Here is a 17,372-nt window from a genome sequence, read left to right as displayed (position 1 = left end):
TTTGCTTGTACAATATCAAAACAATATGTATTATAATCCTCAACATCTCATCTTTCAGAACACATCGACTCCTCATGATTTAAACCATTGTCCTCACTCCGAGAACAACAAATGTGCAAAAGTAGCCCAATCAGAGGGCTTCCACTTGATAGCACAACCAGAAGTCAAAATTGTCTAAGGTTAGGCATAAGGTTAGCAGTGTGGTTAAGGTAAAAACACTAAATCACATAGGATTAGGTGGGGTTTATGACTTTGTGGCTGTGGTAACTAGTGATGACACAATTAGTGGGAGGGATGGGGACACGTTTATAACGACTGTCAGTTAAAACTTCTACAGGCTGTGAAGCAGAGAACCTTACGTCATGTAGGCTATAGCATGTTACTATACAGACACTGCATTCCAATTTAGGCGATTATCAATGACACAATCTGCCATATATACAGGATGACAGGGTGTGTGAGTGGAAATGGTTAATTCTATATTACTTTACAAGAAATAGAAATGTAACCTATAGCCTCATATATAGACTAGCTACATATAAAGTGTATAGTGCAGTAATTACGCATAATCTTATTTCAAGAAGGTGCAAACTGTCACGAACAGCCTCAAAAATTGACCTGAGAGGTGTACTACAAAGCAGCATCCATGAGTTAGACAGCTAACTTGCTTCAACGTCCCAAAATAACTTAACATTAAGGAAAATATGCTTAAAATGGGCATGGATTGATTCATGTCTAAGTTAATGAATGAACCAGAAACTATTTTTATTTCTGAATGTTGATCAAAGTTAGCTGGCTAACTCATTGATACTGCTTTGTAGTACACCCCTCAGCTAATGATTGAGAGTGAGCCTGAGTGGAGGTATACAGTTAAAAATAGCAGAAACACCACAAGGTGTGCCCTAGTTTCAGCCTGCCCAATGGGAGGTCTCAGTGGGTATTCATTCAGCCAGATGAAGAATAACACTTCATTGAATAACATATTAGTGAATACAGTGGCCTTGTGTTAACAGGACCATCCCAGCCTCTCTCTCTCTCTCTCACACACACACACACACACACACACACACACACACACACACACACACACACACACACACACACACACACACACACACACACACACACACACACACACACACACACACACACACACACACACACACACACACACACACACACACACACACACACACACACACACACACACACACACACACACACTTAATGAGACCAGGCTTTGAAGAGACGCCAGAGTGCGCTGACTCTCTCCGACTGCCTACCCCTCCCTCCATCAGCCGGGGGGGAGAGTCGAGAGACAGACACCCATCCATCCTCTCCTACTCCCCTCCACCCCTCCTTCTTCCCACCCTCCCAACCGGAGCACAATGCCAGCCATTCAGCAGCACCTTTCCTGGAACTGGGACTGTCCTCCCACAACACCATAAGGAGGAGTAGTGAGAAGAAGGAGGAAGAGTGAGTGAGGAGATCAGATGTGGTCAGACAGACAGGCAGACAGAGACAGCCAGTTAGACGTTTGGCTAGGACCAACCTATATACATTAAACTTCCTCCCTCTCCTTTTCTGAGCAGAGTGAAGTAGGAACAAGTCCTTGTCACTCCTCTCCGCTGGGTCGGGCGGCTCTCAGCCTCTCAGGGGCTGCCAGCGATTGTCGCTCATTCAGACAATTCAAATAAGCGAAACCTAGGGTGCTGTGGATGATTTACTTTTCATAAAGAAAGCACACAAAGTGACTGGCTACGGCCCAGCCAGCTGCTCTCGCTGTCTCTGCTGCATCAGAGGGCTCAGCCGGCAGCGTTTAACCCTCCAGCGGCCAGAAGGAACCCTCAGCTTAAACAGACAGACAGAGGGAGGGATTCCACAGCCTCAGAGCAGCAGTCTAAGCCAGGTCTCTGGTATACCATAGAGAGTGGGATGTCAACATCTAAACCTTTTGTGTCTATCTCTGGACTAGACTGAAGCACCAGGCCAGGGCTGGAATCTAGCCAAATGAAAACCCACTACTATGACTGCCATAGAGATTTGGATGAATGTGCTGGAATAACAAGGTGACTGGGTGGACTGACTGACTCCCCTCAGGGGGGTTAGAGGGGGACGCTTCATGGCTTGGTTCACAGCCAAGCAGTACAGTGAGACGGAGAGGGGGGGGGGGGGATCTTACCGCAGCACAGGCAGGAATCTGCATGACTGTGCAGAGAAGGAAAGAAGCAATGTGGATCCCTCTGCTACCAAGTAGGCTAAATTCCCCACAGGTTCTACATTCCATTCAGCCCATCAAACACAAAGAGTGCTAAACACGCACATCTGTTTCCAGAGAGAGAGAAAGAGAGAGAGAGCCCCATGCTGGGTAGACATGCTAAGTCAGGCCAGCAGAGATGTGTAGACAGACAGACTGTCAGGAGGGGGTCAGGAACTGGATTACCTCTAGTGGTTCTCAACTAGAGAACAGAGTCCAGTGCTTCCTGACCCCCATGACCTTTCGCTGAGAGTCCGCTGGGTTATGACCAATCACAACAGACAGGTGCAGCCAATTAGCCACACTGTGTCACCGGTGTGTGTGTGTCGAGGGTAAGGCCACTTGGGCTTGGATAATTGGTGTCGTGTCCCAGTTAAAGGGCAACTCCACCACTTTTCAACATCTCCAGTACTATACCAGTGTCTACATGTGAAAACACCACATTTCTATGATCTGTGGGTAAAAAGCTAAGGCCCTAAAAATGTTTATCTGTGACATCACAGGGCAGAATTAAAAGAAAAACTGTGATTTTTAAAACCTGCAACGTGTTTCTAGCCAGATGGGAGGGTTTTTCCTTGCTCCCTACGTCACTATGAATCTCATAGTGTTTGAAAATCACTGATTAAAATATATTTTAACTTGATGTTGTCAGGAATGTGGGTATTTTATGGTTATAATTATGGAGTTGTTTCCCCCTTTGCTGTTATAACAGCCTCCAATCTTCTGGGAAGGCTTTCCACTACATTTTGGAATATTACTGCAGAAACTTGGTTCCATTCAGCCACAAGAGGATTAGTAAGGTCTGGCACTGATGTTGGGCGATTAAGCTTGGATCGCAGTCGGCGTTCAAATTCATCCCAAAGGTGTTTGATCGGGTTGAGGTCATGGCTCTGTGCAGGCCAGTCAAGTTCTTCCACACCGCCCTGGACAAACCCTTTCTGTATAAAAAAAAAACACCTTTATTTAACCAGGTAGGCCAGTTGAGAACAAGTTCTCATATAAAACTGCGACCTGGCCAAGATAAAGCAAAGCAGTGCGACAAAAACAACACAGAGTTACACGTGGGATAAACAAAAGTACAGTCAATAACACAATAGAAAAATCTGTGTACAGTGTGTGCAAATGAAGTAAGGAGGTAAGGCAAAAAATAGGCCAATAGTGGCGAAGTAATTACAATTTAGCAATTTACACTGGAGTGATAGATGTGCAGATGAGGATGAAGTAGAAATACTGGTGTGCAAAAGAGCAGAAAATCAAAAACAAATATGGGGATGAGATAGGTAGTTGGTTGGTTGGGCTATTTACAGATGGGCTGTGTACAGCTGCAGCGATCGGTAAGCTGCTCTGACAGCTGATGCTGAAAGTTAGTGAGGGAGATATAGGTCTCCAACTTCAGTGATTTTTGCAATTCGTTCCAGTCAATGGCAGCAGAGAATTGGAAGGAAAGGTGGCCAAAGCAGGTGTTGGCTTTGGGGATGACCAGTGAAATATACCTGCTGGAGCGTGCTACGGGTGGGTGTTGCTATGGTGATCAGTGAAATGAGATAAGGCGGAGCTTTACGTAGCAAAGACTAATAGATGACCCGGAGCCAGTGGGTTTGGCAACGAATATGTAGCGAGGACCAGCCAACGAGAGCATATAGGTCGCAGTGGCGGGTAGTATATGGGGCTTTGGGGACAAAACGGATGGCACTGTGATAGACTGCATCCGATTTGCTGAGTAGAGTGTTGGAGGCTATTCTGTAAATGACATCGCCATAGTCAAGGATCGGTAGGATAGTTAGTTTTACGAGGGTATGTTTGGCAGCATGAGTGAAGGAGGATTTGTTGCGAAATAGGAAGCCAATTCTAGATTTAATTTTGGATTGGAGATGCTTAATGTGAGTCTGGATGGAGAGCTTACAGTCTAACCACACACCTAGGTATTTGTAGTTGTCCACATAGTCGGAAGTCGGAACCGTCCAGAGTAGTGTTGCTAATCGGGCAGGCGGGTGCGTGCAGCGATTGGTTGAAGAGCATGCATTTCGTTTTACTAGCATTTAAGAGCAGTTGGAGGCCACAGAAGGAGTGTTGTATGGCGTTGAAGCTTGTTTGGAGGTTAGTTAACACAGTGTCCAAAGAAGGGCCAGATGTATACAGAATGGTGTCGTCTGCATAGAGGTGGATCAAAGAATCACCCGCAGCAAGAGCGACATAATTGATATATACAGAGAAAAGAGTCGGCATGAAAACTGAACCCTGTGGCACCCCCATAGAGACTCCGATTTGACACACTGAACTCTATGTGAGAAGTAGTTAGTGAACCAGGCGAGGCAGTCATTAGAGAAACCAAGGCTGTTGAGTCTGCCGATAAGAATACAGTCGAAAGCCTTGGCCAGGTCGATGAAGACGGCTGCACAGTACCGTCTTTTATCTATGCGGTTATGATATCGTTTAGGACCTTGAGCGTGGCTGAGGTGCACCCGTGACCAGCTCGGAAACCAGATTGTCTAGCGGAGAAGGTACTGTGGGATTCAAAATGGTCGGTGATTTGTTTGTTCACTTGGCTTTCGAAGACTTTAGAAAGCCAGGGCAGGATGGATATAGGTCTGTAACAGTTTGGGTCTAGAGTGTCTCCCCCTTTGAAGAGGGGGATGACCGCGGCCGCTTTCCAATCTTCAGGGATCTCAGAAGATACGAAAGAGAGGTTGAACAGACTAGTAATAGGGGTTGCAATAATGGAGGTGGATAATTTTAGGAAGAGAGGGTCTAGATTGTCTAGCTCAGCTGATTTGTAGGGATCCAGATTTTGCAGCTCTTTCAGAACATCAGCTGGGGGGCGGGGAGCTTGGGCCAGTTGTTGGGGGGGGGGGGGGGGGTGCAGGGCAGTTGGCCAGGGTAGGGGTAGCTAGGTGGAAAGCATGGCCAGTCGTAGAGAAATGCTTATTGAAATTCTCAATTATCGTGGATTTATCAGACAGTGTTTCCTAGTCTCAGTGCAATGGGCAGCTGGGAGGAGGTACTCTTATTCTCTATTTGCATACCGTAGCATGCAAATTGCTGTTTGAAACAGCTAGCCTTTGCTTTCCTAACTGACTGTGTGTATTGGTTCCTGACTTCCCTGAAAAGTTGCATATTCAAAGCTAATGCAGCACGCCACAGGGTGTTTTTGTGCTGGTCAAAGTCTGGAGTGAATCAATGGCTGTATCTGTTCTTAGTTCTACATTTTTTAAAAGGGGCACGCTTATTTAAGATGGTGAGGAAAGCACTTTTAAAGAACAACCAGGCATCCTCGACTGACGGGATGAGGTCAATATCCTTCCCGATACCCGGGCCAGGTCGACTAGAAAGGCCTGCTCGCAGAAGTGTTTGAGGGAGCGTTTGACAGTGATGAGGGGTGGTCGTTTGACCGCGGACCCATAACGGACTCAGGCAATGAGGCAATGATCGCTGAGATCCTGGTTGAAAACAGCAGAGGTGTATTTAGAGGGCAAGTTGGTCTGGATGATATCTATGAGGGTGCCCATGTTTACGGATTTGGGGTTGTACCTTGTAGGTTCCTTGATAATTTGTGTGAGATTGGGGGCATCTAGCTTAGATTGCAGGATGGTCGGGGTGTTAAGCATATCCCAATGTAGGTCACCTAACAGAACGAACTCTGACGATAGATGAGGGGCAATCAATTCACATATGGTGTCCAGGGCACAGCTGGGAGCTGAGGGGGGAGGTCTATAACAAGCGGCAACAGTGAGGGACTTATTTCTGGAGAGATGGATCTTTAGAAGTAGAAGCACAAACTGTTTGGGCATAGACCTGGATAGTATGACAGAACTCGGCAGGCTATCTCTACAGTAGATTGCAATTCCGCCCCCTTTAGCAGTTCTGTCTTGATGGAAAATGTTGTAATTGGGGATGGAAATTTCAGAATTTTTGGTGGCCTTCCTAAGCCAGGATTCAGACACGGCTAGGACATCAGGGTTGGCGGAATGTGCTAAAGCAGTGAATAAAGCAAACTTAGGGAGGAGGCTTCTGATGTTAACATACATGAAACCAAGGCTTTTGCGGTTGCAGAAGTCAATAAATGAAAGCACCTGGGGACACACAGGGCCTGGGTTAACCTCTACATCACCAGAGGAACAGAGGAGGAGTAGGATGAGGGTGCGGCTAAAGGCTATAAGTACTGGTTGTCTAGTGCTTTGGGAACAGAGAATAAAAGGAGCAGATTTCTGGCCGTGGTAGGATAGAGTCAGGGCATAGTGTACAGACAAGGGTAAGGTAGGGTGCGAGTCCAGTGGGGGTAAACCTAGGCATTGAGTAACGATGAGAAATGTTGTATCTCTGGAGGCGCCAGTTAAGCTAGGTGCGGTCTCCGCATGTGTGGGGGGTGGGACAAGGTGGCTATCTGAGGCATGTTGAGCAGGACTAGGGGCTCCGCAGTAAAATAAAACAATGAGAGCTGCCCTAAACAACAGTATACAAGGCATATTGACATTAGAGAAAGGCATAAAGAAATCACAGGTGTTGATTGGGAGGCCTTAGACACCAACGGATGAGACAACAATGGGTAAACAGCTAGGACAGCAATAACGGGTAAATGGCGATGAAAGTGCAGAGAGGGTCAGTTAGCTAAACACAAGGCCTGAGTTCGAGGCTGGGGCAGACAGATAAACAAAATGAAGTACCGTGTTAATGAACAGTCCAACAGGCATCGGCTGTGTAGCCGAGTGAGCACAGGGTCCAATGAGTAGCAATAGATGAAACAGGAAGCAATTCGATAGTCGATTACTACGCTAGGCGAGCGAGAGACACAGCGTTCAGGGAGCTAGCCGATAGCAGTATGAACCTCGCTTTGTGCATGGGGGCATTGTCATGCAGAAACAGGAAAGGGAAAACTGTTGCCACAAAGTTGGAAGCACAAAATCCTCTAGAATGTCATTGTATGCTGTAGCGTTAAGAATTCCCTTCACTGGAGCTAAGGGGCCAAGCCCGAAACATGAAAAACAGCACCAGACCATTATTCCTCCACCAAACTTGACAGTTGGCACTATGCATTGGGGCAGGTAGCGTTCTCCTGGCATCCGCGAAACCCAGATTTGTCCGTTGGACTGCCATGTGGTGGTGAGGCATGATTCATCACTCCAGAGAATGCGTTTCCACTGCTCCAGAGTCCAATGGCGGCAAGCTTTACACCACTTCAGCTGACACTTGGCATTGCACATGGTGATCTTAGGCTTGTGTGCGGCTGCTAGGGCATGGAGACCCATTTCATGAAGCTCCCAACGAACAGTTCTTGTGCTGATATTGCTTCCATAGGCAGTTTGGAACTCAGTAGTGAGTGTTGCAGGACAAACGATTTTTACGCGCTACAGCACTTGGCGGTCCCTTTCTGTGAGCTTGTGTAGCCTACCACTTCTCAGCTGAGCCGTTGTTGCTCCTAGACGTTTCCACGTCACAAAGACAGCACTTAGTTGACCGGGGCAGAAATTTGACAAACTGCCTGTTGGAAAGGCGGCATCCTATGATAGTGCCAAGTCACTGAGCTCTTCAGTAAGGCCATTCTACTGCCAATATTTGTCTATAGCGATTGCATGGCTGTGTGCTCAATTTTATATGCAACAACGGGTGTGACTGAAATAGACAAATCCACTGATTTGAAGGGGTGTCACATACACTATATATACACACAAAAGTATGTAAACACTGGTAATGTGCTGGAGATAATGAAAATTAGGGTGAAAAGTGGTAGAATTGCCCTTTAAGCACGAGTTCCATTGTCTGCAGGGCTGAAGGAATGTCTGAAATAACAACGGTAGACTATCTTTGTGTGTGAATAAAAGTCTAATGAGTGTTATTCTTTAACCCTGGAGCTTGATTTAAAATGTGGCACTTTACTGCCTGACTGACTGTAAAGTGGTCACCAGGACGACCCAGTAGCTCCCCTAAAAATAAAAAGGTGTACATTGTGTCTTTAGTTGTATGTATGTATGTATGTATGTATGTATGTATGTATGTATGTATGTATGCCTGTATGCATGTATGTATCACACACTACCATTCAAAAGTTTACGGTCAATTAGAAATGCCCTTGTTTTTGAAAAAAGATATCATTTTTTTGGTCCATTAAAATAACATCAAATTGATCAGAATTACAATGTAGACATTGTTAATGTTGTAAATTACTATTGTAGCTGGAACGGCAGATCTTTTATGGAATATCTTCATAGGCATGCAGAGGCCCATTATCAGCAGTCATCACTCCTGTGTTTCAACGGCATGTTGTGCTAGCTAATCCAAGTTTATCATTTTAAAAGCCAAGTTGATCATTAGAAAACCCTTTTCCAATTATTTTAGCACAGCTGAAAAATGTTGTGCTGATTAAAGAAGTAATAAAACAGTCCTTCTTTAGACTAGTTGAGTATCTGGAGCATCAGCATTTGCGGGTTCGATTACAGGCTCAAAATGGCCAGAAACAAAGAACTTTCTCCTGAACCTCGGGAGTCTATTCTTGTTCTGAGAAATGATGGCTATTCCATGCGATACATTTTCATGAAACTGAAGATCTCATACAACGCTGTGTACTACTCCCTTCACAGAGGAGAGCAAACTGGCTCTAACCAGAATAGAAAGAGGAGTGGGGGGCCCTGGTGCACAACTGAGCAAGAGGACAAGTACATTAGTGTCTAGTTTGAGAAACAGACGCCTCACAAGTCCTCAACTGGCAGCTTCATTAAATAGGACCTGCAAAACACCAGTCTCAACATCAACAGCGACTCAGGGATGCTGGCCTTCTAGGCAGAGTTCCTCTGTCCAGTGTCTGTGTTCTTTTGCCCATCTTAATCTTTTCTTTTTATTGGCCAGTCTGAGATATGGCTTTTTCTTTGCAACTCTGCCTAGAAGGCCAGCATCCCGGAGACGCCTCTTCACTGTTGACGTTGAGACTGGTGTTTCGCGTTTCCTATTTAATGAAGCTGACAGTTTTTGTGAAGTGCACCAGTCCCTCCTGCAGCAAAGCACCCCCACAACATGATCAAGCTGTTATATATATATATATTTTTTTTTGAATCAAATGTTACTACTCAAATGTGAAATAGAGTTCAATGTAGTAATGGCTCTATGTAGTACTGTGCGCCTCCCATAGTCTGTTCTGGACTTGGGGACTGTGAATAAACCTTGTGGCATGTCTTGTGAGGTATGCATGGGTGTCCGAGCTGTGTGCCAGTAGTTTAGACAGACAGCTCGGTGCATTCAACATGTCAATACCTCTCATAAATACAAGTAGTGATGAAGTCAAGCTCTCCTCCACTTTAAGCCAGGAGATTGACATGCATAATATTAATATTAGCTCTCTATGCTAGGTAAAGCGCCACCTTACCTCAGCTCACTGGTCACGATAACAACACCCACCCGTAATACGCACTCCAGCAGGTATATCTCACTGGTCATCCCCAAAGCCAACACATCCTTTGGCCGCCTTTCCTTCCAGTTCTCTGCTGCCAGTGACTGGAACGAATTGCAAAAATCGCTGAAACTGGAGACTTACATTTCCCTCACTAACTTTAAACATCAGCTGTCTGAGCAGCTAACCGATCACTGTAGCTGTACATAGTTAATCTGTAAATAGCCCACCCAATCTACCTACCTCATCCCCATATTGTTTTTATTTACTTTTCTGCTCTTTTGCACACCAGTATCACTACTTGCACATCATCATCTGCTCATCTATCACTCCAGTTTTAATCTGCTAAATTGTAATTACTTCGCTACTATGGCCTAGTTATTGCCTACCTCCTCACACCATTTGCACACACTGTATATAGACTTTATTTTTTCTATTGTGTTATTGACTGTACGCTTGTTTATTCCATGTGTAACTCTGTGTTGTTGTTTGTGTCACACTGCTTTGCTTTATCATGGTCAGGTCGCAGTTGTAAATGAGAACTTGTTCTCAACTAGCTTACCTAATGTGAAACAAAAAACTAAAAATACATTTTAAAAACTCAGTCAGTGGCATGTCATTAGTAAAAATGTTTTTTTTTTAAAGCAAGGGGCCTAAACAGCTAACCTGGGGAATTCCTGATTCTACCTGGATTATGTTTGAGAGGCTTCAATTAAAGAACACCCTGTGTTCTGTTAGACAAGTAACTCTTTATCCACAATATAGCAGGGGGTGTAAAGCCATAACACATACGTTTTTCCAGCAGCAGACTGATCGTTAATGTCAAAAGCTGCACTGAAGTCTAACAAAACAGCCCCCACAATCTTTTTATCATCAATTTCTCTCAGCCAATCATCAGTCATTTGCGTAAGTGCTGTGCTTGTTGAATGTCCTTCCCTATAAACATGCTGAAAGTCCGTTGTCAATTTGTTTACTGTGAAATAGCATTGTATCTGGTCAAACACCATTTTCCCCAGAAGTTTACTAAGGGTTGGTAACAGGCTGATTGGTCAGCTATTTGAGCCAGTAAAGGGGGCTTTACTGTTCTTAGGTAGCGGAATGACTTTTGCTTCCCTCCAGGCCTGAGAACACACACTTTCTAGTAGGCTTAAATTGAAGAAGATGTGGCAAATTGGAGTGTAAATATCATCCGCTATTATCCTCAGTAATTTTCCATCCAGATTATCAACAATGACAAGCCACCGGGGTCTGACAGACAACAATAAACTCATCCACACTGACTTTACACAATTCAAAAGTACAATTCTTGTTTTTCATAATTTGGTCCGATATACTTGGATGTGTAGTGTCAGCGTTTGTTGCTGGCATGTCATCCCTAAGCTTTCTTATCTTGCCAATGAAAAAGTAATTGAAGTAGTTGGCAATATCAGTGAGCTTTATGATGAATGAGCCATCGGATTCAATGAATGATGAAGCCGAGTTGCCCCCCCCCCCCCCCCCCCCCCCCAACATTTTTTATTTAAGATGTCCCAAAGCTTTTTACTATCATTCTTTATCTTCGTTTCATATTAGTTTATTTAGTTTACTCACATGATTTCTTAATTTGCAGTACGTTTGCCAATCAGTTGGGCTGACAGACTTATTTGCCATACCTTTTGCCTCATCCCTCTCAACCATACAATTTTTCAGTTCCTCATCAATCCAAGGGGATTTAACAGTTTTTACTAGTATTTTATTATTAACTGGAATCAGCAATTTCATAAATGTGCCAAGTGCAGCGTCTGGTTGCTCCTCATTACTCACCACAGACCAACAAATCTTCTTTACATCATCAACATATGAATCACTACAAAACTTTTCGTATGACTTGTTATACACTATATTAGGCCCAGCCTTTGGAACTTTGGTTTTCTGCAGCATTAGTAAAGATGTGATCAATACATTGATGGGGGGGATTACAATCCACCACACAGATAGACCACCCCTGGACTGACTCAACAGGCCATGCACCTTAAACCCCCTAACCAAGATTTTTCAGTCAAAGCATGACTAAGATTGGAAAAGACTGGTCATGGTTATTCGTTAGCAACATAGTGTACATAGACCCATATGGAAGCGTTTTGCTTCCCCAGTCATGCCCCGTTGGGTTTAACAAAAGTGGCAGCTACCACATGCCCTGCTTTTAGGACTCACTTCAATATTATTATTTTTTTTTAAAACAAACTACCGCAAAGAGGCCTCAGGCACTTTATACAGACTGAGACCTGACTTAATCAATAGGAATGGTGATGAGGTGTTGGAGCTCAGATCTCTCTCTGGTGAATGCTGTGGAGGTGAATGGGATTGATGTACAGTGCATTTGGAAAGTATTCAGACCCCTTTACTTTTTCCACATTTTGTTACTTTATAGCCTTATTCAAAAATGTATTAAATAGTTTTTTCCCCTCATCAATATATACACACACACAATACCCCATAATGACAAAGCAAAAACAGGTTTAGAAAAAACTGATATCACATTTACATTAGTATTCAGACCCTTCACTCAGTACTTTGTTGAAGCACCTTTGGCAGTGATTACAGCCTCCAATCTTCTTGGGTATGACTCTACAAGCTTGGCACACCTGCATTTGGTGAGTTTCTCCCATTCTTCTCTGCAGATCCTCTATAGCTCTGTCCGGTGGGATGGGGAGCATTGCTGCACAGCTATTTTCAGGTCTCTCCAGAGATGTTCCATCGGATTCAAATCCTGCCTCTGGCTGGGCCGCTCAAGGACATTGAGACTTGTTCCGAAGCAACTCCTGCGTTGTCTTGGCCAAATACAGGTCTGCCAACAGTGTACTCAAGAAAACAAGGCTGTAATCGCTGCCAAAGGTGCTTCAACAAAGTACTGAGTAAAGGGTCTGAATAATTATGTAAATGTGATATTTCCATTTTTTATTTGTAATACATTTGCAAAAACTTCAAAAAACCTGTTTTATGCTGTATTGTGAGTAGATTGATGAGGGAAAAAAATATTTAATACATTCTATAATGTATACAAAATATTTTGTAATGTAACAAAATATCAAGTGGTCAATACTTTCCAACTGCACTGTATATAGCTGTATCATGAGGTTGATATACAATTAAGCAATAAGGCACGAGGGGGTGTGGTATAGGGCCAATATACCACGGCTAAGGGCTGTTCTTATGCAGAACGCATTGCGGAGTGCCTGGACACAGCCCTTAGCTGTGGTATATTGGCCATATACCACAAACCCCCGAGGTGCCTTATTGCTATTAAAAACTGGTTACCAATGTAATTAAAACAGTAAAATGTTTTGTCATACCTGTGGTATGTCAGCCAATCAGCAATCAGGGCTCGAACCATCCAGTTTATAATAATGGATAATGATGTGATAAGTATATACCTGTGTTGTAAGTATATACCTGTGTTGTAAGTTTGATAAAGGCTTTTTAAGTTCACATTAAATACTGTTTGCACCCCACCAGCAGTGTGAGTATATCTAGAGAAGTTCGCAGGTTTATTCATCTCTCCTGTAACGTACAGGACCAAATTGGGGTTCCCTCTTCAATTCCAATCCGGACATAGTAAATATATACTGTATTATGATGGCCTCTTGTGAAAATAGCACACACCTCAGACTGATTACGTCACTTGATGAGATAAATGGAATGTTGTCTGGTCACTTGGCAACTATGGGAAACAAATGCCAGGCAATACGGTAAAGACGTTTTGTGTAGATGTGAAAAATATTTTTGTTTTTCAGCGAGATTCCTAATTTTCACACCACACACACACACACGCAGCACAACTGTCCTTCAGTTTTATCCCCTGCAATTGAGCATAAAGGAATAACTCGGTGGACCAAACAATAAAATACACCCTTGTGGTCTAAAACAATATCTCAAAGAGAGACAGGAGAGGAGATCTGCTCTACAACAATTGCCCCTTTGTCCCAGGCCCAACACTGTAGCGACCAGCCTCCTCTTTGATTCTGTGCCAACACAAACCACGGTGCTGGGGTACAAGTCTACAGTCAACCAATCTACACTTGTGTTTAATATACTATAGTCTGTTAGCGTTGGCCTACCTGTCAGTCACACGCACACAGCTGACTGGCAGGGCCGAATCCTTATCCCATTGGGGTTAAGAGGCAAAACAACCTGCAGCTAGATAACAGAGTTTCTGATAAAGCTGCTGTTGTATGGCAATCAGCACAGTGGCATTGTGAGATTACGACATGGATTACAGGATTCTCTCAGTAACTGATTTTGGACAGTGGACTAGAGGTCTGTGATGCATCTTTTCAATCTAGGTTACAAAAACTGTCACAACGGTTCTCTACCCGACTCTCTCTCCCTTCTCTCTCTCTCCCCGTTGGGGTTTCTCTCGGTCTCGTGCTCCCTTTCGGGGTCCCCCCGTCCTCTCCACTACAGCAGGGTAAGTCATGTAGTGTGGGTGCCAGCATTTCTCTTTCACCTAGCAGGAACTGGCTGCAGTGGACAGGCCATTGATGTGGGGCCAGTGGCCTGAGGTGTGTGTGTTAGCAGCAGCAGCGGGGGAGGTGGGGGTTCTGCTTGGCTGACAGGGTGTCACTAGTCCTCATCAACACCCTAGCATCAGTACCGCCAACCCTCTGATTCATTCATTCATTCAAGGTCACCAAAAAGTCACTGTCTTTAAAATGTTAGTGTGTACTTTTACAACAGATAGTGTTCAATCAATCAGATATGGTGTTTGTCGTTGTAATTATCTTGGACTTAGCTACAGTAGTGTAGCTAACTGTAAAGGCTCGCACACATCGCACCAAATGTGGATCTAGAGATTGTCTGCCGATCGTTCAGCACAGTGTTTTAGGGATCACCCGCTGTAGACGTCTTACAGCCGACATGTTTCACAGATTCTCGATTTAAAAATCGGTGGGCACTCGGTTGGCAAAATAACAGACGCACTCTGTTCAGAGGTGCCCAGTACTCTCAGCCAGCAAACGCTACTGGAGTGTCTGAGCCCTGAGTCGCTCTGCATAAGAGCATCTGCTTAATGACAAAAATGTTAAAATGTGGAGAGTGAGGAGTCATTGTTGAGTTATCAGTGTCGGCATGCAGCCTTCAGTACAGCCTGCCCATCGGATTAATGATGCCCAATGCCATTACTGCAAAGCTGCTGAACCACACTGTTGTATTTCTATGAAGAGGACCTCTGGTATTTTCAGTCATAGAATGATTAGAACAGGCTTCCCCATTCAAGTCTATTATTAGTTCTATTCAATCTATTTCTGTGTGTTCAGTAATACTGCATCATAAAGTTTATCACAAGATTTCTTTGAAGGACACCTATTTTTGTTAGAAAAGATCAAATGAAATGATCTGTCTTTCATCGCTGATTTCCTTGTGAACTGAACCAACCTGTCAGACTGGGCTCCCTTGTCTATGCCATAGGTCTACGCAGTACAACAGCACCTCTGCCTGGCTAGTCTATAGAATTACAACTGCCTTGTACCACTGATTTGACATCACTTTCTCTTGTACAATAGCACCACTTGTTGGACACCTAGTCAGCTCTCTTATAAGAAATGTAGCAGTTAAAGGCCCAATGCACTCAAAATTCAGTGTTTTTATATCATATAAGAGCTGATGAAACTAACACTGGAAAACTGTGAAAAAATGTGATCAGTGTTATTTCCTGAGTTGCTGACCAATAACAAAAAGTTCAAAACTTTTGCCCATGACAGCTAGTTTTCCACTTTCCTTTTCCCACAGAAAACTCTGACAGTCCTAGCAAATTTTTTGCCTGAGAAATAGTTAAAACTACTTTTGCCCATTTTAATGGAAATCTATTACACAAACAAGGTTTCCATACAACCTTTTTATACGAGCAAATTGCATGTCGGGAAAAAGCTAAAATAAATTTGTCCTCAGAAGAGGGGGGTGGTGGTGAAGGGACTAAACATTTTCTTTTTTAAATAAAGTACATGTCGAATAATTTTATTTTTTACGACAGGCCTAATAGAAACAGAAAAAGTTTCGGTAAACTTTCCAAATGTTGACAAAACACGATAAACAAGGTGGGATCTTTTTGCGTCTGTAAAATTAATATGCGAGAAATGTCGGTTCAAACACTTTTATGCACAAATATTGATAAAATAACCATTATATCGAAGTAAACTTGGAGTCACGCAATGACATGTGTTGTCCTCCCACCACGACTCAGGAAAGCCTGCAGTTTATTAGGCTACAGATTAAGTCAGTAATGAACTTCACAGGGTGGTGAAAGTGCAAGGTGATGAGCTTGATGCTCCTTTCCAATAAATATTGAGGGTTTTATGCTGGTGACATGACATCGATGCTTGGCTGCCGTTTGACCAATAAAAATATTCTTGCTCCTTTGTCCATAATAATCTCATGCATGCTTACAGGTAGAGTATTGTGAGCTGTTGGCTAGAGTGCACATGCCAATACCAGAGTGGGCATACTCACTATATAACACAGCATATTTTGATAAAACCCATCAGTAGAGTTGAAAATGCAATATAATTATTTTTTTTCCTCGGGTAAATGGAAATTTAACCGCAAAAGGTATTTTTATGTGCACTACATCATCACGCACAGGCTTTTATCCGCAACAAGTAAATTTGACAGAAACACATCTCTGGTGGGAAAATATTATTTTTATGCATAAAAATCTGTCAACAATTGGATGGAAACCTAGCTAGTAAGGTACTTAACTGTTATCCAGAAATTATTATATAATAATATAAAAACAGCTGCATTGGGCCTTGAAGAAAAAGTGTCATAAACTCTGAACACTGATGAACAAGTAACGTAAACAATGCTATTATAGCGTAACATGTGAGAAAACATTCCCCAAATTAAAAAAATGTGTAAACGGCATTTAGGCTGTGCTGTGGATGGTATATCATTTTTGTGTAATCTACCTGCGGTTGGCCCTCTTCCCTCTGTCCTCCTCGCTGGGGTCTGTACTCTTCTTCTTCTCCTCCATCTTCTTCAGCTTCTTAGAAATCCTCTCCCTCATTTCCTGCCTCTCATCAGAGTCATACTCCTTTTATCACCATCCGCATCTCCCTCTGCAGCCTCATCATCCTCTCCCTGAACACAAGGGAGTGTGAGAGAGAGAAAGCATGGAGAACACTCAGAGAAAAGGTGTTTTCCAACAAGTTGAATGGAATGCATTATAATGTGATGCACTTTGTCTTGATTGAACAGACAACATGAAGGAATAAGAGCATAACTCTGCTGCTTCTCCTACTGCACCTTGGCTTTTTTCCTTCAATAACAAGACAAATAGAATCAAATAAATATGAATAATATATTAACTCATGAATTGAATTCATTGTCAAAACAAGATAAGTTGAGGCAGCAGAACATGGTGTCTGTACTACGTCTTAGTGTAGTGACTTGTTGACTGTGGGGACAGAGCTCAGCAGTGGATCATCCTTCAGCAGATCATGACTGTTTTACTTTTCCCCTTCAGTGTCTGGATGAAAAGAAACAAGGTGTGTGTATATATCTGACAGACACAGAATGGGTGACACAATACATAAGATGGCGAGCTTGATCTGAAGCTTCCTCTCCAAATGACAACAGACTAAAGTTCCTGACAAAACAAGTATGGTTGACCGTTCATAACTACAGTGCCACGCTTCCAGGTCAGCAACAGATTGAGAGTGAGGAGCAGAGAAAGTGTGTATAATAGTAAATTAAACACTTTGTTGC

General features: G+C 43.4%; 1 protein-coding gene across 1 annotated transcript in view; it reads right to left on the bottom strand.

Moving 5' to 3' along the window:
* Positions 1-16,671, bottom strand: part of LOC129833583 (uncharacterized) — a 56,765-nt gene extending 40,094 nt beyond the window's left edge. The window contains exon 1 of the mRNA XM_055898282.1: positions 16,574-16,671. Within this exon, the coding sequence (XP_055754257.1) occupies positions 16,574-16,671 (98 nt within the window). The remainder of the gene's footprint in view (positions 1-16,573) is intronic.
* Between the last annotated feature and the right edge of the window lie 701 nt (positions 16,672-17,372).

The sequence above is a fragment of the Salvelinus fontinalis genome, chromosome 2, assembly GCF_029448725.1.
Source record: "Salvelinus fontinalis isolate EN_2023a chromosome 2, ASM2944872v1, whole genome shotgun sequence".
In the NCBI taxonomy this organism is placed as follows: Eukaryota; Metazoa; Chordata; class Actinopteri; order Salmoniformes; family Salmonidae; genus Salvelinus; species Salvelinus fontinalis.
Note: the sequence above shows the minus strand (reverse complement) of the source record. Positions and strands in the feature narration are given on the sequence as shown.